General features: G+C 41.8%; 1 protein-coding gene across 1 annotated transcript in view; it reads left to right on the top strand.

Moving 5' to 3' along the window:
* Positions 1-19,828, top strand: part of tnr (tenascin R (restrictin, janusin)) — a 64,562-nt gene extending 44,734 nt beyond the window's left edge. The window contains exons 22-28 of the mRNA XM_084546800.1: positions 5,189-5,319; positions 10,390-10,522; positions 11,427-11,578; positions 11,777-11,873; positions 16,674-16,835; positions 17,344-17,507; positions 19,657-19,828. Of these exons, the coding sequence (XP_084402926.1) occupies positions 5,189-5,319; positions 10,390-10,522; positions 11,427-11,578; positions 11,777-11,873; positions 16,674-16,835; positions 17,344-17,507; positions 19,657-19,776 (959 nt within the window). The 3' untranslated portion in view covers positions 19,777-19,828. The remainder of the gene's footprint in view (positions 1-5,188; positions 5,320-10,389; positions 10,523-11,426; positions 11,579-11,776; positions 11,874-16,673; positions 16,836-17,343; positions 17,508-19,656) is intronic.
* The last annotated feature ends 4,344 nt before the right edge of the window (positions 19,829-24,172 follow it).

The following is a 24,172-nucleotide window of genomic DNA, read 5'->3' as shown; positions in this document are numbered from 1 at the left end:
ATCTGTTCCATTTTTGTAAAGTGCCTTTAACTCCTTAAATGACATTAAAACTCTTCGCTAACGTTTATAGTTTAACATATTGACATATCATTTTTTCATTATTACAAGACAGAAAGACATGGTCTTACGGGAAATTCTAGTTATTATAGTTTTCATCTCAGCGGGCTGGAGAAGCGTGTCTGTTTGATTGACAGCAGCTGGCAGGTTGCTTCAGTGCCTGTGCTACATCACCGAGAACAAAATACCAACATTTAACAGGACCCGAGGGAAATTTGCAGCTATGTTTACATGCAGGCTACGTTGCTGCAGCTGACCAATTAATTAATCGGTTATCTAGTCTGCAGACTGATGTTAACAGAACACTTTCCCTCAGTCTGTGTTTGTTATGGTTCATTTTGTTCGACAAGCTAAAGTGTGCGTGTTTGTGAGTCAGATAAGAAGGAGTCTTTAGCAGGAAACATAATGTGGGTTGTTGTGTAGCAGGCTGCTGTCTGGCTCAGTGTGTCGGCTCTGCACGGGAATGCTAAAATCATGGGTGGAACTACAAGATAACAAAATATGCATTTCTTCCTTTAAGTGTCAGATACTTCTCTCAAAGGAAAAAAAAAAGGACAAGTGATTGACAGACCAGATACGGCACGCTAGCAGACAGTTGGACTTTAAAGATAATAACGCAGGCTTTTCCGGGCCGTATTCTCTCCGTGAGATCCATCCGAGCAGCGTGCGATTTCACTTCATAAATACAAATGAATCTCCCATACTCCATGCAGGCAGAATCATTCACTTTTTTTTTTTGTCACAGAGATGTGACATCCACTCCAAAATAATAACTTCCTCTCTCTTGTCTCTCTCTTCCTGCAATAAATTGCTGCTGCCCATGCTGCCCTTCCCATCTGCTGCTCCGTGGGTGTTTATTTTTTTCCCTCTTGAATTGTTTACATCGTGTGTTAATGAGTCATTAGACGTAGCCAAACCCATTCATCTCAGTCCCATTGTTTTAAACGTCCTCTTCTGTAGATAGCGCTTCAGAGCTGCCAGGAACTGTGACGACACCTGCTCACCTGCTCATACGCGCCCCATGCAAAGGTTTAATTGGAGGGAGAACATGAGAGAGGGAGAGACGGAGCGAGGAGACAGGTTTAGTTGGAGAACGAAGAGAAGGGAGGAATAAAGACGAGCAAAATGATGGTTGTTGTGCAACCTCGGTTTCTTTGAATCGAAAGCTCCCCTCCCGCCTTTTACCTATCTCCCACACTGGTGTTCATGAAGATGAGGGGATAACAAGAACAAAAGATGAACCATTTCGCTTCCTGGCGCATCGAGTTAGAATAGCACACTGTCAGATAACGAGGGAGGGAGGAGGTGGATGAAGGAGGCCCGAGAGCAATGAAAAGAGAGACACACAAATTGAGACGAGAGTGAAGGAGAGGAAGACCTCGGGTTGATGTGGGACGAAACGGACAAAAGAAGAGGTGGTCAATAAAGTCGGTAAAGTGGCACGTCACCACGGACTGTAGCACAATTTGCAAAGTGCTGCTTTTATCTCGAAGCGCACAACTTAGGCTCTCCCTCTAAATCACTCTTTGTTTCCTCTTTTTCACCCTCAATCCCCCCGTCACACGGCGTGCGTCTGCCTATCAGTGTCTGTGAGAGAACGCTCCCTGCAACTTTCGGGAGGTTATCAAGCCGGGAACGCGCTGTTAATTACCGAGCTGTCATTGATCCTTTTATATGTGTCCATACACGAGGATTTAACTGACAAGAGTGTGGGGTGTTGGAGTCGGGGGGTTTTCTTTGTATTTGCACAGCTTTATGAGACATCTGGGCACAATTCACGGTTCAACGTTGAGCTAAAAGTTAACTCTCTGGTCTTTATAGTCCTCTATGAAAATGTAAAATTCAAGCTATTCCTCCACAGAGGCGTGAATGCTGCATGATCAAAACCGAGACAATCCGACAAAGGGAATCAGAAAGAGAGAGTCGTGCAGCAGATATTTTTATGTCACATTCATAGCGCTGACATGAGATTGCACAGCACACAAAATGCTGCACTTCATTTGTTTCCAGTGCCCCTGCCTCCTTTACACCGAGCACTATTGGATGACTGGCTGACGTTGTGCCCCAGAGTCATGATGTAACTCCAGGAAACAGATTTTCTGAAGAGAGGGTCATCTATTTTCTATCATGCACTAAAATGGGGTTACAGCGTGTCAATGCTTCTGCTAGCATGTCGGAAGATCAGATATTGACTCAAAAAGGGTGATGTAAGGTGGAGAAATGGAGGTGAGTCTCCATGTGATGTGGTTAAAGTATCAACAAAGGCACTATAATCAAGGCCTGTTTAAAGCTGTGCAGAGAGCAAGGATATACTTGGAGGATATGATGTAATGTGCAGTAAAACTTGGGTGGGCTTCCTGATCAAGGGCTTGAATGCTTCTGAGGCTCTGACTAAACATGGAAAAGCGTCTCTGCGCTTTTTTACTTGGTCCCGTGGGAATCCAAGTTTGCGGATGTGGAGATTTTACCCACCACATGGAATACACATACACAGCCCGCGTACATGAATAATATGTTTGCGTCTTAAGTTCTATTTATATTTTAGTTTTCTCTTTTTTATTTTCTGTTTCATAGCTTTGAGTACAGATTGCAAGCTTTGGTCTAAAGGCTGTGAGTTTAGTTTCCGGGTGTCATGCTTGATATCTGAAGTGTGAGCATGTCGTTACGTAACAAGGCTAGCATTTTTACTGTCTGTGTTTGTGTCACAGATATTCACTATCTCTGAAAACACTACTGCACAGAGTGAGTCAGTCTCACATACATGGTTGTAGTTCAGTAAATTTCACTGGTGCACAGCTCAAAACAGTCCTACATTAAATCTAAAGAAATACTGAGGTACAGACTATCACATGTACTGTGCTGGGCCTCTTTATTGTATTGGTTAACAGTAAGAACGATGGGATGTCTTCCTCTTTCTTTAGCTCATCATTTACACCGATCAGCCACAACATTAAAACCAATGACAGGACAAGTAAATAACATTGAACATCTAGTGACAATACAATGTTCTGCTGAGAAACTTTTGGACCTGGCATTTGTGTGGATGTTACTTAGACATGTCTTCCTCCTCCGTATTGATTTTAAAATTCTTTTATTTGTATTCAAATGTATTCATGGCCTCGCTCCTCAGTATCTGTCCGAACTGCTCCAGCCGTACACTCCCTCACGCTCTCTTAGGTCGGCAGATCAGTCACTGTTGGTTGTCCCAAAGACAAAGAGGAAAATGAGAGGTGACCGGGCCTTTGCAGTTGCTGGCCCCAAACTGTGGAACAACTTGCCATTGCACATTAGACAGGCCGACTGTCTTCCTCATTTTAAATCCTCCCTTAAAACACATTTTTTCTCTTTGGCTTTTAACTCAGCATGAGATGTTAGTTCTTATTGTTTACGTGGTTTGATTGGTTTTATGATTTAAATCCTGTTTTATATATTCTCATGTCTGTGTACAGCACTTTGGCCAACCTCGTTGTTTTTAAAGTGCTTTATAAATAAAGATTGATTGATTGATTGATGTACCACCCACCTAGACCAGACCAGGCACCCCCAACCATGACACTCCTTGATGGCAGCAACCATCAACAACTAAAAAAAAAAACAGGAAGAACAGCACAAGGTGTTGACCTGGCCTCCAAATTCAGTAGATCCCAAACTGATCAAGTATCTGTGGGATGCACTGGAACAAGCCTGATCCACAGAGGCCCCTCCCCTCAACCAAAAGGACCCAAAGGCCCCCACGAACAACATTCTGTTGCCAGGCACCACAGGACACTCTCAGAAGGCCCATGTCCATTCTCTGATGAGTCACAACTGTTTTGGAGGCACAAGGGAGACCTACACAATATTAGGAAGGTGGTCATAATGTTATGCCTGATCGGTGTATATCAGCAGCCTCAACAGACACTTGTGGGTTAAGTGGCAGAAAAATCTAAATAATTAAGTACTTTCAAGATGGCCTTCAGTAGCACTGGCATGAATGCAATTTATATCTTAATGCAGTCTATTTAATCTGTGCTTCTGAGCTTTTATGAAGAGGCTGGATCGCTGCCACTTTGCTTCAACTACTGCTGGCTCTGTCCAAAGAGAGGAAATCTGACCAGACAGCACTGACTAAACTTGTTTTTTTTGTTGTTGTTTTTTTTTGCTTTGCATTGGATTTGCTGCTGGTTGTATTGTGCGGTGCTTTTTATGTGTGATTGATTGATTGATTGAATGAGTGATGGCTCATTTTTATTAACATGAACGTAGATGCTGTACTTTTAAAGTCATGAGCGGTATCTTTATAGCCTGGAGGCAAACAGAGAGATGTAATTTATTTCATCCCACCTGCATCAGTTCAGTGTGGTACATGGTATAAACACTAGCATACACACGAAATCAGACACGATGTTTGGGTTTAATGTGATCCCATCAGAATAAAAATGCCTCATTTGACCACCTCTGTGACTGTTGTTCAGATGGAAAGGAATTTTCAACCAGATTGAGATGCTTAATATCCATGTAGATTCTTGATATAATCATTTCTCTTTGGCTGAAGTAAATAAATTATTTTGTGTAGTAAACATTAAATGAGTTTCTGGGATGGAAACATAGGCTGTAGCAAAAACAGATCCGGTCTGTGGCTGACACAGCTAGTTTGTTAGAGACCTAAAAGAGTTAAGGTTGTTCAGAAAACTGTTTGCAAAAATGAACAAAGCTGAAAAGTATTGGTTCACTGTTCTTCTATTGAACAAATTGTTGTCAATAAGAAAAAAGAAAATAAAACTTCCACTGTTATATTACCGGCTTGTTGGACACAGGCAGCCCCACTCTGTTTATCATCTCATTTAGCGTCCTTGAAAACAAGTTGGACTCTCTAGCCAGAATTATTCGAAAGATTTTGAAGATACATTGCCTATGGAAATGCAGTCAATAACTATAAATAAATAAATAAATCTACACCTGTGTCAGCACCTAAGAACTGCAGCATACTGTGTTATAGTATAGATGCGGAAAAAATACAGAGAGCACGGTTACGGTGCATTTTTATCCTGCAGAGGTCTTTTTATTAGTCCCTAAAGGGCTCATATTCCTTGTTTTGCAGCCAACTAAAGTTGAGCGTAAAAGCAATTCATTTTCTCCCTCTTTTTGGTAGCCATGGATGCACCCTTGAACCTGACAGCCAGTGAAGTGAATCACCGCAGCGCTCTCATTTCCTGGCAACCGCCTATCGCAGAAATTGACAACTACATGCTCACCTACAAGACGGCCAATGGCAACCGCAAGGTAAGTCACATGCATGGCTCTCTGGGCTCACTCCGTCTCCCATGCACGCATATTGATATTCTACATACCGTATTTACATGATTGTTTACACCTTATCTGTGTACAAAGTGCGTTTCCTCCTCCAAATGGTTCTAGAAAACATGTGGCGCATCGATCAACGGGAAACAAGTGTCAGAAGGATCAACTATACTTTCAATAATCCATTTTCTATCTAAAACGAGAAGCCTAATTCTGCTGATATTGTCTGACATATTGAAACGTGCTCAAAATTCTATCAAGTTTTAACGCTAGAGCTGAATAATAATCAGGAAAAGGTATTGTACAAGCACAACTTTATATCGCTTCAAATTCAAATTTTATCCTTCAGTCATGTATTTCCTTGTTGTGGAGCGTGCACACATTTAGGGACACACACGCTCACAGATTGATACACACACAAGGGAGAGCCAGAGTGAAAATTGTCTGTCCAATAGAGATATTACTCTAATGTGCCTCAGTGGAGTCGCTGCTTATTTTGATTCAGGGTTGTGATGTGGCTGAGTAATGGCAATAAAGCACATTAGTGAGAGCTGCATGGTCAAAACATGGACATAGGTCCATACTAATGCGAAGATGATCTACCACACACACACACACACACACACAAACACACAGACCGTATAAGTGTGGCAGTGTTGTGCCGTTCACCATCGGGTGTCACTCATGCACAATGAATACAACCATGATTCAGATGATCCTACTACTGATCCCATTCACTGCCTGTTCTCCTTTTCCAGGATTTCCTTTTTATACAAACATTTCCAAGACTATGCAGATATACATTTCTATATACTACATGTACACTGATCAGCCACAACATTAAAACCACTGGCAGGAATGGTGAATAACATTGGCCATCTTGTGACAATTCAGTGTTCTGCTGAGAAACTTTTGGACCTGGCATTCAGTCATCTGGATGTTACTTAGACATGTACCACCCACCTAGACCAGACCAGGCACCCCCAAACCATAGCAATGACACTTCTTGATGGCAGCAGCCATCCCCAGCAGGATGCAGCCTGACACAGGCACACACACAAAAATGGTTGAGCAACAACTCAAAAAAAACATGAAAAACAGCACCTGACCTGGCCTCCAAATTCACTAGATCCCAAACTGATCAAGTATCTGTGGGATGATCCACAGAGCCCCCTCCCCTTAACCCATAGGACCCATTGGCCCCCACTAGCAACATTCTGTTGCCAGACACCACAGAACAACATCAGAAGACCCCTGTCCATTCACTGATGAGTCATAACTGCTTTGGAGGCATAAGGGAGACCTACACAATATCAGGAAGGTGGTCATAATGTTATGCCTGATCATTGTGTGTATATACAATATCCAAATCAATATGATTCATGTTGGCAATCCTGTCTTTCCATGTTTATGTCTCTGTAGCTGGTAGATGAAAAAGTGAACTTCTTACCAGGGTTATCTTTTAATACCATGTGCCAATAGAGATTTCAACCCGAGTCCATTTCTTTTTTTTTACCTAAGGATTGATTAAATATTTACATGAAACTGCAATCATATAGAAAGAGGACGCTTGTTCCACTCATGGTGATGTTTCTTTTGCTTCAATCATCGGACAGGCAGACACTCATCGACTGCAGAGAGCTCAAAAGCCCAGGACAGCCAAGTTTACTAGCAGATGATAATGACATGCCATCAAGTTTCTCACTGAACACACATTAATTAGCGACAGCTGCTATGACCGGTTGATGTTTTCCAACCAGCAAGCGTCTGTGCCAACAAAAATGAGAAGCTGCTACCTGGATAATTTGGACACTGCTCTTTGGTAATAAGAGAGAAGGAATAGAGGGCGATTTGCTTCTGCCTAGGGCTGCTATGAATAATTAGCTCCTTCATCTGATTAGTTGTCACTAAAAAATAGACATAACATTATTAAAGACTTTAACGTGACTTCTGTGGGAGAAGGAATTGTTTCCAAACATAAATTTTTACCTAATGGTTCTGTTCACCGCAAAAGTTTAAGATTTATGCCAAGTAGACCTAATGATGTTGTTTATTCCGCCACTAATTGCTATTGATCGTGTTGAGTATGGTTTAACTTTAATGGCTTGTGCTGGTTGTATTTGGGAATGCACCCGTATCATTTATTTGTAGAAGGTTGTTTAACACTGAACTTAGAGTGTAACATTAATGGAAATCTGCCATCATTGAGATTTACAAGTGCGTATGCACATAAAAAAAAAGCATTAAAACCACTGTATCCATTAGCATCTTCTGTAGAGAGTCTTTGTTGAGTTCTTGTATTAAAAAAAACAGACAGGGACAAAAAGATGACTCAGACACAGACAATACTTACTGGAATAGTCCAAATAATGGCACTGCTATCTTGTTGGTTTGACATCAGAAAGCTGGTGGATCTCCTCTGTTGACGTGTACGCAGCGTTTGTGCTGCTGTGGTTTACAAGCACTGTTTAAAGAATACCAGTACAAGACAATCATGTTCTGGCTTTATTCCCACTCACTGACGTCTTCCACACAAAATTGGCCTATTGGCTATTATGTCCACGCGTTGTTGTAGCCCTACTTTGGTCGGAGCAAATTTGTGTATTTTAGCCAATACCAATCCAATAAAATATGCCTGAATCTGCTCCAATAGTGTGGCTCATTCCTCCTGCTAACCTAGCTAATATACTAGTAAGCTGCCTGACATTAAGCAGCTTAAGAAAAACTGTAAACCAAAAAGCATGAGCTACAGTTTCCAACACAGGTTTATTTTCACTCCTGCTGCACCTTGAATGGAGCTTGTAGCTACAGCGTTGGAGGTCGTGTACACCACTTGTGTACCACTCAAGCCTTATCAAAAATGTCCACTGAAGAGGTTGTTAACAGCACAACAGGGGGCCGTTCATGTAGCGGTTTCTCTTAAGCACAGCAAAGACGACCACATTTGAAGGTAGCACGAGAGGGAAATGTGTTTCTTCCTTTTATTAAAATCACTTGAACATAGATGTTGTATATTAATGTGGGGTAGAATTATTTAGAAAGAAAGCAAATAATCCTGAAAATCTAATTGCAAAATTCAAATTCATTTTATAGTCAAGTTGTTTTTAGACCTTATTAAATCTTTGTTCACCATCTGTGAGCGGCCTCAAAAACAAGTGTTGCATTTTGAAGTCACAGTTTTCAGTGACACATGAGTCGTTCCACTCGTGCACAGAGCAACACTGATCACCGCAGCCACACCGAGTGAAGTGCTCCTTGTAAGAGTTTCCTCTGGCTGTCTCTGCTTGAGATCTGGCTCGGCTGAAAATGCGCCGCCGTGTTACCTCAGCTGTAATCTAACTCCACACTGTTGAGCCTCACAGCTGTTCAGCCAGCTCCCCCTCTTATCCAGATAATGGACTTTTCTAATTTACACAAAGTAGCTGTGAGATTAATTTCTTATCTGATTAACGTTTACTGAATCATTTGTAACTGCATGAATCACTGTTGGTTCTGTGCATGCCCGGAATGATTAAGATCTCACACGAGGACAAGTACACATCCACCGAAGATCCGACCGCACGTACACAATCGATAGCGAGCGGAGGAATGTATGTATTAGCTTTGATAAGACATGGGCTTTTCACTCGCAATAAAAATCCTGTCTTGACCCTGAAAAAAGCCTGTGGGGAAATGTCAGATCCTCTGAGAAAGAGAGACACCATTTACCAGCTGCTTCTCTGCATAATTCACATCAACACATTGCCTGGGAGTGTGTGACTTTTTTTCCAAACTGACTCAATATTTCATTTTTTCTTAATATTTAATGTGTTTCCGAGCCACGCTGTGACAAACATGCACAGAAACTCACGCATGATGTTTCTGTTGATCAACCGAGGCGTGTAATAGAGAATTTACAGCAATCAGGCAAAACATTATGACCACCTTCCTAATATTGTGTAGGTCTTCCTTGTGCTTCCAAATTAGAGAATGGACATGGGCCTTCTGAGGGCGTCCTGTGGTGTCTGGATGATGTTAGTGGGGGCCTTTGGGTCCTATGGGTTGAGGGGAGGGGCCTCTGTGGATCATCCCGTAGATACTTGATCAGTTTGGGATCTAGGGAATTTGGAGGCCAGGTCAACACCTTGTGCTGTTTTTCCTGTTTTTTTTAGTTGTTGATGGCTGCATCCATCAAGGTGTGTCATTGCTATGGGGTGGGGTTCTTGGTCTGGTCTAGGTGGGTGCTACATGTCTAAGTAACATCCACATAAATGAATGCCAGGTCCAAAAGTTTCCCAGCAGAACATTGAATTGTCACAAGATGATCATTGGTATTTACTTCATCTTTCAGTGGTTTTAATGTTGTGGCTATCTATGTACATGCAGTATATAGATATGTATGTCTGCATAGTCTTGGAAATGAATATCATAGAGAAGGAGAACAGGCAGTGAATGGGACCAGTAGTGATCAGGGGCTGATCGTTGCATGTCTCATCTAAGGAAACTCATGCCACATAAAGTACTTGCTTAAAAACGATCAAGCCTTAAGATGAGCTCAATGAAAGAGTATTTGAGGAAAAACAAAGGAAAGTAACTACACTGTAATGTCATGACTTGTTACCAAAAATAAAAATGTTTGTTTCCTGATTGCTTTGCAGCTTCTCAGCTTGGCTGCCCAATAGGAGTCTTTTATTTCTCCTTCTGTGTCTTCTCTCCTGCTCCTTCCAGGCCGACTGCTTCCTCTCAGTTCTTCTATTGAAAGTGTAACTGTTACTAATACAATATTTCATTGACCCAATTTGCTTTTGGGTCAGTTTTCCTGAATCTGCCTCACCTGTGTGTGTCGCCGGGAGAATATTGTGCTGCTGTGTTTCCTGAACAAGAATAGTTTAAAGGTTGAAGTGTTTTATCATCGACTTAAGGGGGTTTATAATAGAATTTATTTTTACCCTGAGGTTTGTATTGAATGCACATTAATGCATCACTTTTACAGAGGGTAATTTCCTTATCTGGCATCAGAACTCGCCCGCAGTGTGTGTTAAATGAATGAATTTGGTCCCGTGTGTGCACTAGGAGCTGATCCTCGATTCAGAGGACACATGGATTCGACTGGAGGGACTGGCAGAGATTACAGAGTACACCGTCCAGCTCCAGGCTGCAAGAGGACTAGACACCAGCGCCGTAGTCTCCACTACTTTTACTACAGGTATGGAATAGTCATTCACTCACATACACACACACATAACATATTTGTATTCTTTGATCTAAGCTTGGGAAGTGATTCTAATGGGGTGACTTTTTCTTGGCTCCAGAGATTTTGCACTGCATTTCACATTAGAGTCACCATAACAAAGCTGCACAATAATGGGTCCCCAAAGTCGGGTACAATTTTCATGTCTCTGCCCTGTAGCCTGGCGAGGGAGACTTGCCATTAGGCTGCAGCTGCAGGGAGGCTGTCTGGAGCCGAGTGGTGGGCTCTGATCTCTCAGGAGCTTGGTGTCTGTGCTGGATGTGCCATTAAAACAAGTGTTAGGAAGTTACTAATCAGCAGGAATGAATGTGGAGTTGCCAAAAGTAAATATCAATATTAAACCCGCCACTGACAAATAAAGACATAGTCACTGTGGCCGCCGTGTAGACAAGCAGACACATCCAATAGACAAAAAACGCACAGTTCAATACTCCCCCTCCTTTTAGCTCTGTTTTGCTCAATACCAATTCAAGAAGTAAAAAAATGGCTACTAAACGCTCCACTGTGTTCACAAACTAATCACTAGCTTTGTATGTCTTCTGGGTCAGCAGAAATTTAGGCATTCCTCTGAGAATAGTACCTGATAGCTGAACATGACATGAGACTAAGTGTAAAAATACAGACCTTGAAAGCAAAACAATCAGCGGGAAAAAACAAAAAGAAAGATTTTGTAAAGCTGATAACTTGTCACTGCAACTCATTTCAGATTACACGTAGTGATTTGATCCGGTGCTAGTGCATAAATATTAATGAGTGAGGATTTAAAATGTTCAGATCACGCTCTACGTGCATTTCAACAAACCAAATCATCAGGTCAGAAGGAAGGATATTATAACCTGTCATCACTGCTCCTCTGCAGGGAGCCGTTTGTTTGCTACGCCTCAGAACTGTGCCCAGCACCTGCTGAACGGAGAGAATCTGAGCGGTGTCTACACCATTTACATCAACAGAGAACCCAGCCAGGGTGTGCAGGTGTACTGTGACATGACCACAGATGAAGGAGGCTGGATTGTGAGTGACTGTAAAGAGACAGAAAATTACAAATTGCAATAAATTGGATAAAGAAAACGGAAAAGAAGTTTCTGAAAGATTTGGAATTGGATTTTAACATCTGCCTACGTCAGATCGGACAGTGATATGATCCACTTTAGGGGGAACAACTGCTTTAGTTTTTTTCTGATCTTATCATATTGTCATTTTGGTATCCAGGTATTCCAGCGTCGTCAGAACGGCCTGACGGACTTTTCCAGGAAGTGGAGTGACTATCGAGTCGGCTTTGGAAACCTGGAGGATGAGTTCTGGCTTGGTAAGTCTGAGGGGTCGTGAGTGTAGAAGGACACAAGTAGAGAGTGTAGGTTTAAATGCAAAGAGTCCATCACTGTCACTTGATCCATGGATGCTATATTAACAAAGCAGTACATTAAAACACATTGCCTGTCTTTTAGCCTTGTAACAATTTGTTGCACAAACTGTTCAGTTCAAGATATTGGTCATAGATAATGTCTCTATTTTATATTTATGCTTCTTGACTTGCAATACTTGTTTCCTTTCCCACTTTTCCAGTTTCATAACCATTTTATGTTTTAAATCATCACAACTTTACTGGAGGAATTAAATACAGATCCATACTGTCTACTTTAATCAAGCTAACTTACTTTGGGTGTGATATGGACCCCCCATCCCCTCTTCCCTGGCTGACTAAGGCTTGTATTACATAATTCAGAGGTAAGGTCAGGTTAGCTGCTTGCCTTATCTCAACCCGTCACCCCACTCAATATATTTCACCTGCATTTTACGGCCAATATTGAGCTACAACCTGCCACCCATTTTGTTCAATTTCTGCTCTGGTTTTCTGAAGGCTATCTCAGCCTCTCCATCCACACACCATCCCCACGACTGAAGTGGATTTAATAGGCCCGATCAATAGAGGTTCATAGCTTTCACTTGCTTTCAATTGATAAATATATTTTACAGCGAGTTAAGATGTCTGTCTCCAATATTTTGTCCAGCCAGTAAAGCCCTTCTTGTAAGATTTTTTCACTTTGTAGGAAGATGGAGAAGCATGCTGCTAGATTTCTGTTTTTGTTTTTTTTTTTTTGGTTTGCTCATCTCATCTTTTAGCACTTGACTTCACAAAGTCTATCCGATTCATTACTGGATTCTCTGAAAGCTCATCTCTCCCTGAAATGACTTGGTAATTGTTTTTAGCGTCGCTCTGATCCGAAGACAAAACAACCCGAACGTCCTCACCGTTTTGATGGACTGCTGAATTATAATTTTTTTTCTCCTCCTCCTCCAAATCTCATTATGAAACAATAATTATATTCATTAGAAAATGTGCAAATGAGTCATGTTTCTTCATGGGCCAGTTTTCGTAGTATTGTTTTGGTGCAGATGATTAAAGGAAAATATTGCATGAATGTTTCATCAAGTGAATCAGGACCGTGAGAGGAGTGTTTTTTGAACTTTTTGATGAAAGAAATTAAAACAGCACTGAGGGGGAAATTTATGGCATCGCATTATCACCGAATTATAACAGAAGGAAGGCTGTTAGTCTGTTAGACACGTATCGGCTCATAACAAGGTAGCTGTGGCGTGCTCCAGTCCATTAGTGACTGAGCATGCTGTAACAATTGAAAGCATAAAGGGAGATTTTTTTTTTATATCTAACCCATCATGAACTGCCACTGACAGTATAATAGAATCCAGTACAGCAGCCAGCAGTTCTTTTTGAGGACTTCAGATTTGTCCTTTCACTGGTTATTTTTAGTTTGTGTTGTTGTTTTTTTGAATAATACTGTCAGCTGTTCCTGATATTGTTGCACACCACCACAGTGAGGGCATTCGAAGGCAGCGGTAACGTTTTATGACAGCAGGAATAGTTGGATTGCTGTCTGCTAGTGTGATTTAAAAATCTTTGTATTTTATCAAATGAAAGGAGGAAATTCCTCACCGAAGCACAGCATTATGCAGTATTAAATGTATGTGTAGGTTGGCGGCACATACCCACAGAGAGAAAACCCATCTTCTTTGCACACTGCAAAGTATTAAGTGCAGATCGTGAGCTATAAAGTGACAGCAATGTTTTTGCTTTTTCTCACTGAATCACCTGAAGGCATCACGTCCAAGCAGCGGGGCGCAGATATGTCAGATTTCTAATGGCCGTGTCAGTACCATACAGTCTAAAGACGCCCGTGCATATCTGGCTCAGTGAGTACGACATTACATCTGACCTGTTTCCACTACAGCTGAATCAGCCATAATATGCCCTCTCGCCACCTCCGTACGTACACCACAGAAGGGTAACTTCATCTCCAGGGTTTTGCTTTACTTTATAGGTGCCTTGTTGGATGCACTTTCCCCTCTTTCATCCCATTCCCCTTCTGTCCTGTACTGTAACTCCGTCCTTTCAGTGCATAAAAGCAGCTTAATGTAACCTCGGGGTGTGGAGCATCAGCAGAGAGCTGCCCCATAATGCCAGATTACTGATAGCGCGCCAGCAGGACGGCAGCAGTATCCTCCGCATACGGCACAAAAGGTTGAGACTGCTGGGTCTGTTCATCTACTAGTTACAGTGGTTAGTAGTGAACTGCTGGCCTTGTCCATATAGTACTGTAGCAAAAAGCATAGCTCACATGAATAGAACATATCATGACTTTACTGTATGTCCTAGTATACCATAGCAGTGTATTCACAATATAACCTTGAAAATGAAGTCACTAAATAGGCTTTTTTGTCTACTCAGATGTGTCTTTGAAAATCTGCTTTTGAAAGTCTCCTGGAGCATTATGTAATAAAATAGCCCATCATTCATTGTGTGATGTCTTGAGATAGGTGTAGCTATGTTACGTTGATGTACGGACCAGTTTTGACGATGAGAAAAATGTAAAAGTTAATGAAAATTTGACTCGACACAAAAGCCCATTGTCAATGTTTGTATCCTTCCTTGGTGATCTGGTCTGTTTATTACATGTGTTAAAATCTGTAACTCGTCATCTGTGAACATCTATGGCCACAGTTTTTCCGCTGTGTCCCGCACTGTTTGCACTTGTCGGACCCTTGTTGCCGTCTTTTCAGCCCATTCAGCATGTTGTACTGGCAGAATGAATTGGTGAGAGAGATCTTTTGGCTGTACAGCTTAGAGAGAAAAATCGAAGTGGTGAAAGTAACCAAGTCCAAGGAGCACGCACTCGTCTTACGTCTGTATCGTAGCAGAACATTAAAATACACAAATATTTTCACAAGGACATGATCTAGAGGGTGGCACAGTGGCGTGGTGGTTAGCACTGATGCCTTACAGCAAGAAGGTTCCGGGTGTCGGTGTGGAGTTTGCACGTTCTCCCTGTGTCTGCGTGGGTTCTCTCCGGGTACTCCAGCTTCCTCCCACTGTCCAAAGACATGCTGGTTAGGTTAACTGGTGATTCTAAATTGGAGTAGGTGTGAATGTGAATGGTTGTCTGTCTCTCTGTGTTAGCCCTGTGATAGACTGGTGGCCTGTCCAGGATGTACCCCGCCTCTCGCCCGATAACAGCTGGGATAGGCTTCAACCCCCCCGCAACCCTTCACAGGACAAGCAGAAGATGAATGAATGATAATCTAGAATGAATAATATTTGTCACATCTAAAAACCCGTATTTCACTTATGTCCTGGCTTGTCGTTATATTTGCTGCTGCGCTTCCAGACCATGTGACCTTCATTCTTCTTTTAAAAGATAAGATCAACGTCGTGAGAGAGCCGTTGCAGGGAACATTTAGCTAATCGCCGCCTCTGCACACCAAATAGCAATATACTGGACAGTAGGAACCATAAACATGGGCATTAAATCCAAAAGAAGAGCCACTTAACTGGCCAGCAGTAGAGAATATGGAAATTAGGCCTTCATTATTATCTGATGTAGTTAGAAAACGACATCTTTATTGCGTCTCTGGGGAAAAATCTATTCTCCCTACCCACTGACCTCAGACAGTTTCATGTTGAATACAATGCCAGTTTGACGATGTGATAACAGAGAGAAACCACGGTGGCCAATCTGTGATCATTATCCCATTCTCTTTCTTTCTTTCTTTTTTTTTTTTTTATTCCCTCTCTGCTCCTTACAGAACTATAAGAGGAAGCCGGTAATAAAATGTGATGAGTGTAATACTGCTCGTATAATTGGACAAGAGTGCAATCGAATGCATTTTTAATCGTTGCATTTTGGAGCCTCTGATCCCATAAAACTGTTAGAAAGAATAAAACTGTAAAAATGATGGGTGGTAGATTAATTGCCGATAATACAGTGATGTTATACAATGGAAATTAGAGATGACTGAGTGTTAAACACACTTTTATTACAACAATTGCTTTTCCCCGTCACCCCAAGTGCCTTTTGGTTGTAACATAGATTTTATCTGCTTTCCACTGACATATTACAGCGGACTTAGTTTCCCTGCTCTCCCAGATTTATACTTCCTACTTGTTATCAGCAAAGGCTTTTTGCTTTTTCTCAACACATTCCCGGGTTCAGAAAAAGTGCACTTCACCGATGCTTCTGTTGGAGGTTAAGCAAGGAAGGAAGGCTCTTTTCCAAATGGGTGCTCATTGTAATCTGATAGTGAAGGCACTTCCAATCGCTCAGGTCGATGTGGGGCCTTATCGGCTGCCTGGGTTCAAACGAGCCTCGTATCTGCTGCCTTTGAGATAGAGAGCAAAGCTGCATATCTCAGGAAGTTGCAATATGTGGCATTTGGAGAGGGGACGGTGGCGGCGGCGTCCGGCACTCGACGCTGTCAGTCATAAACAGCAATAAATGTCTCACACGGTGTTTAGTAGGATTCACATCATTAACCTATACAGTTAAGCAATGCATGCGTGTTTCAGCATTGCTTGGATATATTCTCTAGATTTTATTGGCTAACCAACAAACTCCAATCATAATAAGAGCTTAGTTATACCCTAATTTGTTTTTTGACAATCCAACTCAAACCAGAAAACCTGATCTTCATTTTTTTTGATAAACGAGTGAATGCCGTCATAACTGAAAGATAAAAGTGGAGTTCAACAGCAGCGAGAAACGCGTTGACATTTAGTTCTCTGCTATCTAAAATGTGTGTTGCTACTCTGCAGGTCTGGACAACATCCAGCGGATTGCTGCTCAGGGTCGCTACGAGCTAAGGATTGACATGAAGGACGGGCAGGAGTCGGTCTACGCCAACTATGACAAGTTTTCCATTGGAGATGCAAGAAACCTGTACAAGCTCAGGATAGGAGAGTACAATGGCACCGCTGGTATGAGGCTGAATACATTTTCCCAAGTGCTGAATAATTAACATGCCACCTTATTTAGCATTTCACTTGGCTATGTGGGTGTCCAACTCTGACAGATTTTTTTTGCTATATGAACTTTTTTATGTCAAAAAACTCCTCTCTCCATCGCCCTTATCTTCTCTCCATCTTTCCTCTTCCCTGATGCCTTTAACCCGTCTCAGCACTCCCCCACATTTCCACTCTTGTCTCGTCTTTCTGCTTATCTCTCTACATGACCATATGCCAGAATCACCTGTCATCCTCTCATGTTTGTAATTCTAATTCCCTCTGCCAAAGTAAATTTATGAAACCCGCAGCAGTACTTCCTTCCTCCTTCTCTGGTCATTTATGCCCTCCGTTCACGGCATCATCCTCTGCAGCCATATGCCTTATTGCTGAGCACATGCAGATACTTAAATCTCTTTACTTCTCTCTCTTTCTCTCTTTCTCTCTCTCTCTCTCTCTCTCTCTCTGTCTTTTCTGATCCCAGGTGACTCTCTGAGCTACCACCAGGGCCGGCCCTTCTCCACAAAAGACAGAGACAATGACATAGCTGTCACTAACTGTGCCTTGTCTTACAAAGGAGCCTGGTGGTACAAGAACTGCCACCGGGCCAACCTCAACGGCAAATACGGAGAGTCCAGACACAGTCAGGTCAGTCCTCCAGCTGATACACTATGTGATGAAAGAGTGGTTGTCAGTTTAGCTACATATCATTAAGTGAGGGTTGGTTTAGCTAAATTACAGAAAAGCATACCTCCTGTTGGTTTTACTTAATTTGAGATGAGCACAGAACAAGGATGGATTTAGTAAGCAACATGCCATTAAACAACATCAGCTTTAAACAACATACACTGATCAGGCATAACATTATGACCACTCACAGGTGAAGTAAATAACATTGACCGTCTTGCGACAATCCATTGTTCTGCTGAGAAACTTTTGGACCTGGCATATATGTGGATGTTACTTAGACATGTACCACTCACCTAGACCAGACCAGGCACCCCCACCCCATAGCAGTGACACTCCTTGATGGCAGCAGCCATCCCCAGCAGGATGCAGCCTGACACAGACACACACACACAAACGGTTTGGGAACAACTCAAAAAACATGAAGAACAGCGCAAGTTGTTGACCTGGCCTCCAAATTCACTATATCCCAAACTGATCAAGTATCTGTAGGATGATCCACAGAGGCCCCTCCCCTCAACCCACAGGACCCAAAGGCCCCCACTAACAACATTCTGTTACCAGACAACACAGGACACCCTCAGAAGGCCCATGTCCATTCTCTGATGAGTCACAACTGTTTTGGAGGGACGAGGGAGACCTGCAAAATATTAGGAAGGTGGTCATAATGTTATGTCTGATTGGTTTATATAAGGCTTTCACTCACTTTTTGAACCTGAACTCAAGGTTCCGCCTTAAAGACACGGTCCCTGTGTTATTTAAGTTTCGCATTTAACTGTTGCTGAATTAATTTAGTTTCCACACGAAAAAACCTGAGGCAGGGTTGTGTTTCAGAATAGAAAACTTGTAAACAATGTTCTGAGTGGGACGACCTGCAGGTTAACAGTGTCCCAACAGCTCTTGTTTTTGGGGTTCTGGTCTTTGGAGATTTGAGCTGCCACCTGTTTGAGTGGAGCTGTTTAAAAACTCAAGAGCTATGTGTCCGTTCCAGTGTCCAAGTTTTGTGTGGATTATCAAGTAATGTGGACATTTGTAATGACTCCTTTTTTCATTCCACCTTTTGGGCACCACAAACTCAGCTCCAGTGAATTACAGGGGCCTGTTCTCAGTGTAAAAAATCTGCAGCTGTTTTAGCCACCGGAACAAACCAAGCTAACTACAAACTAAACTAAATGCTGTCATTTGAAAAGGGCAACATCTTGAAAGTGTATTTTGGCATTTGCAAAACTCTCATAAACAGGCACCATTACAGAAGTGTGAATAAAGGTTAAAACGTCCCACTTTGAAAAGCTAATAATTAGTCAATTAAATCACACGAGGCTCGCTGCCGACATCCATCTTAAACTGGTTACTCTGACCGGTCTGACGGAGGAGTTGCAACAAAAGGCCAGCATTTCTAGGACCAAAACCGCCGCAACGACTTGAATGGAACATGTGGAGAGGGTGCAGGTCGACGGTGATTAGACAAAAAAGACACACTTTCAGGAAGATTTGAGCTTTTTCACACACTCCAACCAGTTCATATTATTCAAGTATTTATGCGGAGGTAAAAGGATTTCAGCATGGCACAAGGGTCTTTAATTTTAAATTATACAGACCGATGTCCCATTCTCACTCGCAAATGGACATTATCTTTTGTTCCTTTGTGAGGCAGGAGAATTGAGAGCTTTTCTTGTGCTTTTGACCGGAGTGTGATGCACCTCTCTCTGTCAGCCTCATGCTGAAATGACCAGAGAACAACGGTGATGTGTTGTGTGGAGCTGAGATTAGGCTGAACCACACAGGCTTTGGAGCATCACTGCTTTTCTCACTCTCTCGCTCTGTGCTTTTCTCCTCATGTTTTCATGAAGTGAGAGGAGGTGGGAGCAGATATGGACAGGAAAAAAAGATGCACAGAACAATTTTTTTTTTTTTTATGTAAAGCTGCAAATGGCGGTGTGTTGATGGTGAGAGATTAGACTATAATCACACTAAGATCATAATTGTGCTGGTGATTCAGTCTGGATTTTTCCATTCCTGCTTCGAGTGTCACCTTCAATTACAATGCACTTTACTGAAAACGTACTATTTCCATCTACAGCCTTCTGAAATCATGCTTCTGCTCTTACAGGGTATCAACTGGTACCACTGGAAGGGCCATGAGTTCTCCATTCCCTTCGTGGAGATGAAGATGAGGCCGTTCAACTTCCGTAGCATCAGCAGCAAGAGGAGGCGATCTGCCCCTGTATAAACAAACCGCCTCCTCCCAGCCCAGTGTCACGGATAAACAGAGTTCGGATGATGTTCAGTGACTGAGTTTCTGCTCGCTCACAGTAAAGGCAGCCTGGATTGGAACTGAGCCAAGCCTCGCTAGCGAGGCTGAGAAAAAAAAATAAAAAAAAAGGTGGGTCACTACATAAAGCTACTAATATTTTGTTAAGATTTGTAAAATAATACAACACATTAATAAACTAGCAAGCAGGAGTCAAAAAAAAAAAAGCAGAGGCGGCAGCAACATCTGAACTCTGTTTATCTCTGCGCCCGCCCAGCTTTAGCTGTCTTTCCCTGCTGTACTTCTACCCAGACGATAGAAGACTGTATGTAATTTATTAAATACTTTGAATGACAATGGTTCTATTTGCTGTTAAAAAAAAAAGAAAAAAAAGGAAAGGCAAACCAAGAAGCTTTGGTTTTCTTTAATCTGTGGTTTGCCTTTCCCCGGGATGTGAGGAAACGTGCTGAAAAATTCTCTCTAGAGTGAGAGCTAGCGTTATTTTAACCGTTCCAAGATAACTCTTTTAACTAAAAAAATATACTGTATATGCCCTTAAAACCCTTAACTGTAATATATATATATTTTTATAACTGATATTGTGACAACGTCCATCTATTTAATATGATTTGATGCCTTGGTTTCGAATTAACACGATGACAAACGCCGGACATGAGGTCATATTAATGCTAAAAAGCAAAAGAGTCGTCGTTTCTCATTCGTAAAGCAGCGCACCAGCAACCGCTTCATTCCCATCGATTTGTTTTGCGTCCACCGTTGATTACAATATCTTTAGTTTATCTCTAGTAATCATCAGCGTCACACTCTATTGGTCGTCACACTGGGACAGTATTTGCACTGTGAGTGGGAACACAGCAAAGCTATTGTTGTTCATTTGTTTCATTTTAGTTGTTTAGTTCGTGGGCATTTAATGCTTCCCCGACTTTTATCTCCAAGCAGAACACGATCTCCTAATAAGCGCGTGGTTCCTGTCGTAGATGCTGTGATTGCTTGCAGGGATGGTGCCGATAGATTTAACCAAAGACCTGCAGAATAAAGACTCAGCCTGTTGTCGGGAAAGATGCCAGTCACCAAAGTCACTGAAGCAGCTTTTTCCTCTTTTAATAGAGTCCCACTTTCCAGGGCCTTTTATGGCGCTCGCGTCCCCAGGCATTATTTTATGCATTGTGATCACTAAATTCTATGCAGAAGAACGTCGGGGTGGGCACAGCAGAGCGTTTTGCCTGGCCCCACTCCCACCGCTAGCTGAAATGAACTTAACAAAGAAAGCAGAACAGTAGGTGGAGCGGGGCCAAGCCTTTCTTCTGCGCTCTTCTTTTTAAGCTCCCCAGCGAAACAAGAAAATCGGCAAACATGGCTGTGAATGTGTTCATTTTAGTCGGGGTGGGTGTAATCTGCAAACATTGTGTTTTAGTTCAGTGCCAGTTCATCTGCGGTGTATTTTTTTTTCTGGAAACTGTTTTGCTGCTGTAGTTTCCTGGCCTCTCTTCGATTATCTGTGTGGAGGTTAAAGACAAACCACACACAGCTGGTTAAAAACACAATGTTGCGTCCGCCACAATCTATAGAAACGAGCGTCGCCATCACTGCAAGCAACGTTTGGTCTCATATACTTTTTTCCCCCCTGAGCTGCGTGTTCTAAATATTTCTTTGTTCGATTCCTCTCACTGAAGCAAACCAGCAAATCTGGCTTCTATCACATGTCTATGTTTGATTTATTTATTTTTTCCTATTTAGTCTTGAAAACAATAGCAACTCTCCCTTCTTTAAATTACTAATATACTCATGTAGATAGAGAGTTGAAGATACTGTGTCATTTGATGTGTTCCCCCTTTAGATGCAAACCCATTCACAAAGCCCTGTTGAACATTTCCATTTTAACCGCTGTATCTCTAACCACTGTTGTGCTCAAAGGATGGATGGAGCCTACTGCATGTTGACTAAACTGCGACGAACAGCCTGATGAGTAAATAACAAAATGTCCAAAAGACGAATGCGTTTCAAGTTTGATTTCTAGTCATGTTTCTTCGCTGATCTGAGTGAAAGGTTGCTCTTTGAAAGGTTTAAAAGGCGCGAGATGTAGATGACTTGGATTAACGGTGATCGGCACGTGACCTCTCCCAGGTCTGATTAATGTTTCATTGCCGGAGTGACTGTTCCAGACGCCGCTCATGCCATCCATCTCCCGTAGTGATTTGTAGTAGATTAGAGAACTTCCCCGTGTACTTATTTCATTAACTACTTAGAAGTTTGCCTCAGAGGGTTTTTGTACCAGGAACAAAGGTAAGGAAGCTTTGCAGAGAACAAACTGAATGTCATTTGTATTGTGAGCGACTGCAAATATTAGGTGCTGTTAAATCCTCAAAAGAAGAAAGCTAATGTTATATTTGCGTTTATTCTCCATGTTGTACTAATAATACTTTATCGATATAAGTTAGTTGTTCTTTATATTTGTTTAAAGCATCCTGCATTTTGTTACATCCATAGATGTAATAATTATAAAAATCTTAGTAACATTACTCCTTTTTGGTTTTAAGACAGTCTGCTGTATAATTTGTCTTGGGAGACATAACTAAAATGACTTTTAAGAACCCGAACAAAGAGCCAGAAATAATTATGTTATTACTTCTGGCATCAAGTAAGAAGGAATAGTTGTTCTCTTTTTTGTTGTTGTTGTTTTCTTTTTGGGAGATAAGTGGATATTAAATCAGCATTTCTTCTGTATTCTGTTGTTTTTTTTTCATGTAAAATCTTTCAATCTACTGTATAACCCCCAAAACCCAGACGAGGCGGCTGCAGGAGCTGGTCGCGGCCGCTGCAGTCAATGTTCATGATTCCAGACGTGCTGCAGTGCGTTTCAGAAGCACCTGATAATCAGCTCTCGTGCCGCTATGAATATGCTCCCAGTCTTTTTTTTTTCTTAATAGAAACCGCTTCAAGCTCCAAAGAGCAGATGAAGCGGACAGAAACTTGGACATGGGAACAACAGAGAACATCAACACTGCTAAATAAAACCAACTTTATTAAAGCTAAAACAGAGTCGCCCCGGCCATTTAAACTTTAGACTGAGTCTATACCAGAATCCATTCATGCTGTTATGTATCTCTGTTCGTACGAACTTCTTACAAGACAGGTAACCTGCCCCTTTTATTTATTCCACTGCTATTTATTGTCCACTTTCCCCGTAACATAAAGTCCTGTATGGACCTTATGTTGTAGGTATTTATTCATGGTTTATGTTCTCAAGTCGACCGGCCGATATTACCGTCATACCCGGTGATATTTGTTCTATAAGCCACATATTTAAATGTGTTGATTTGAAATGTTGCCGCGAAAAAGGTAAATGTTGCGAAATTTGGATACTGACTGTTTGAGAAGCTCCTACAAGCTGAAGCTAAGGATTTATTGTTGGATAACCTTGGATAATGCTGTCAAATTTAGCTCTAGTTTGACTTAAACATGTACTATATAGTTCCTTTTTTAATACATTTTCTACATATTAATAAAATATTCAAATAGTCTGATTTGGTGTCTGCTTCTCTTGTTGTGGTGAGTGTTGGTGGGCAAGCTGAGCCCTGGGGTCCGAGGTCATTAACATCCATGTATACATCTTTGCTTGTGCTCATTTCTGAGTTAAACTACACCAAATGAGTCCAGATGTGGTTACTGTAACTACTCCTGCATTTTACTGCCATGAAAAAACAAAGTACCAAGAACTGACTCCGTGTCCTAAACTTTAGTCTCTCCACCTCTAATTGGAGTCCAGAAACTGTTGCTGGTGAACATTAACAGCTTCAGCCGGTCAGGCCGGCCAATGCGGTTTGACACCTAATTTATTCTCACACACTGAGAGACATGGCAATCCTGCATGGACCTGAAAACATATCACAACACTTGTAGATAGCGACACTTTGATTCTATGGTCAAGTTTAATAATGTTCAAACAGGTGACTGCAGAGAACTGTGTGCCTGCCGGAGTCAAATAGGCTGGTCAAATTAAAAAAACAAGTGGACTTCACATCATGAATTTGAATAAGAAAAGCCTTACATCACACAGGGCAAGTATCATCTGGGAACCTCTAGTGATTTGTAATGATTAAGGAGTTCCTCTGTGATCTTAATCCTGCGCTAATCTGCCACACTCTAATATTTCGCCTTTAGCTTTGATTACAGCACTCATTCACTGTGGCATTGTTTCGATAAGCTTCTTCAATGTCACAAGATTTCTTTCCATCCAGTGTTGCATTAATTTTTCACCAAGATCTTGTATTGATGATGGGAGAGTCTGACCACTGTGTAAAGCCTTCTCCAGCACATCCCGAAGATTCTCAATGGGGTTAAGGTCTGGACTCTG

Source organism: Chelon labrosus (assembly GCF_963514085.1).
Source record: "Chelon labrosus genome assembly, chromosome: 6".
Taxonomy (NCBI): domain Eukaryota; kingdom Metazoa; phylum Chordata; class Actinopteri; order Mugiliformes; family Mugilidae; genus Chelon; species Chelon labrosus.
The sequence above is the reverse complement of the archived record's forward strand: the minus strand, read 5'-3'. Positions and strand labels throughout refer to the sequence as shown.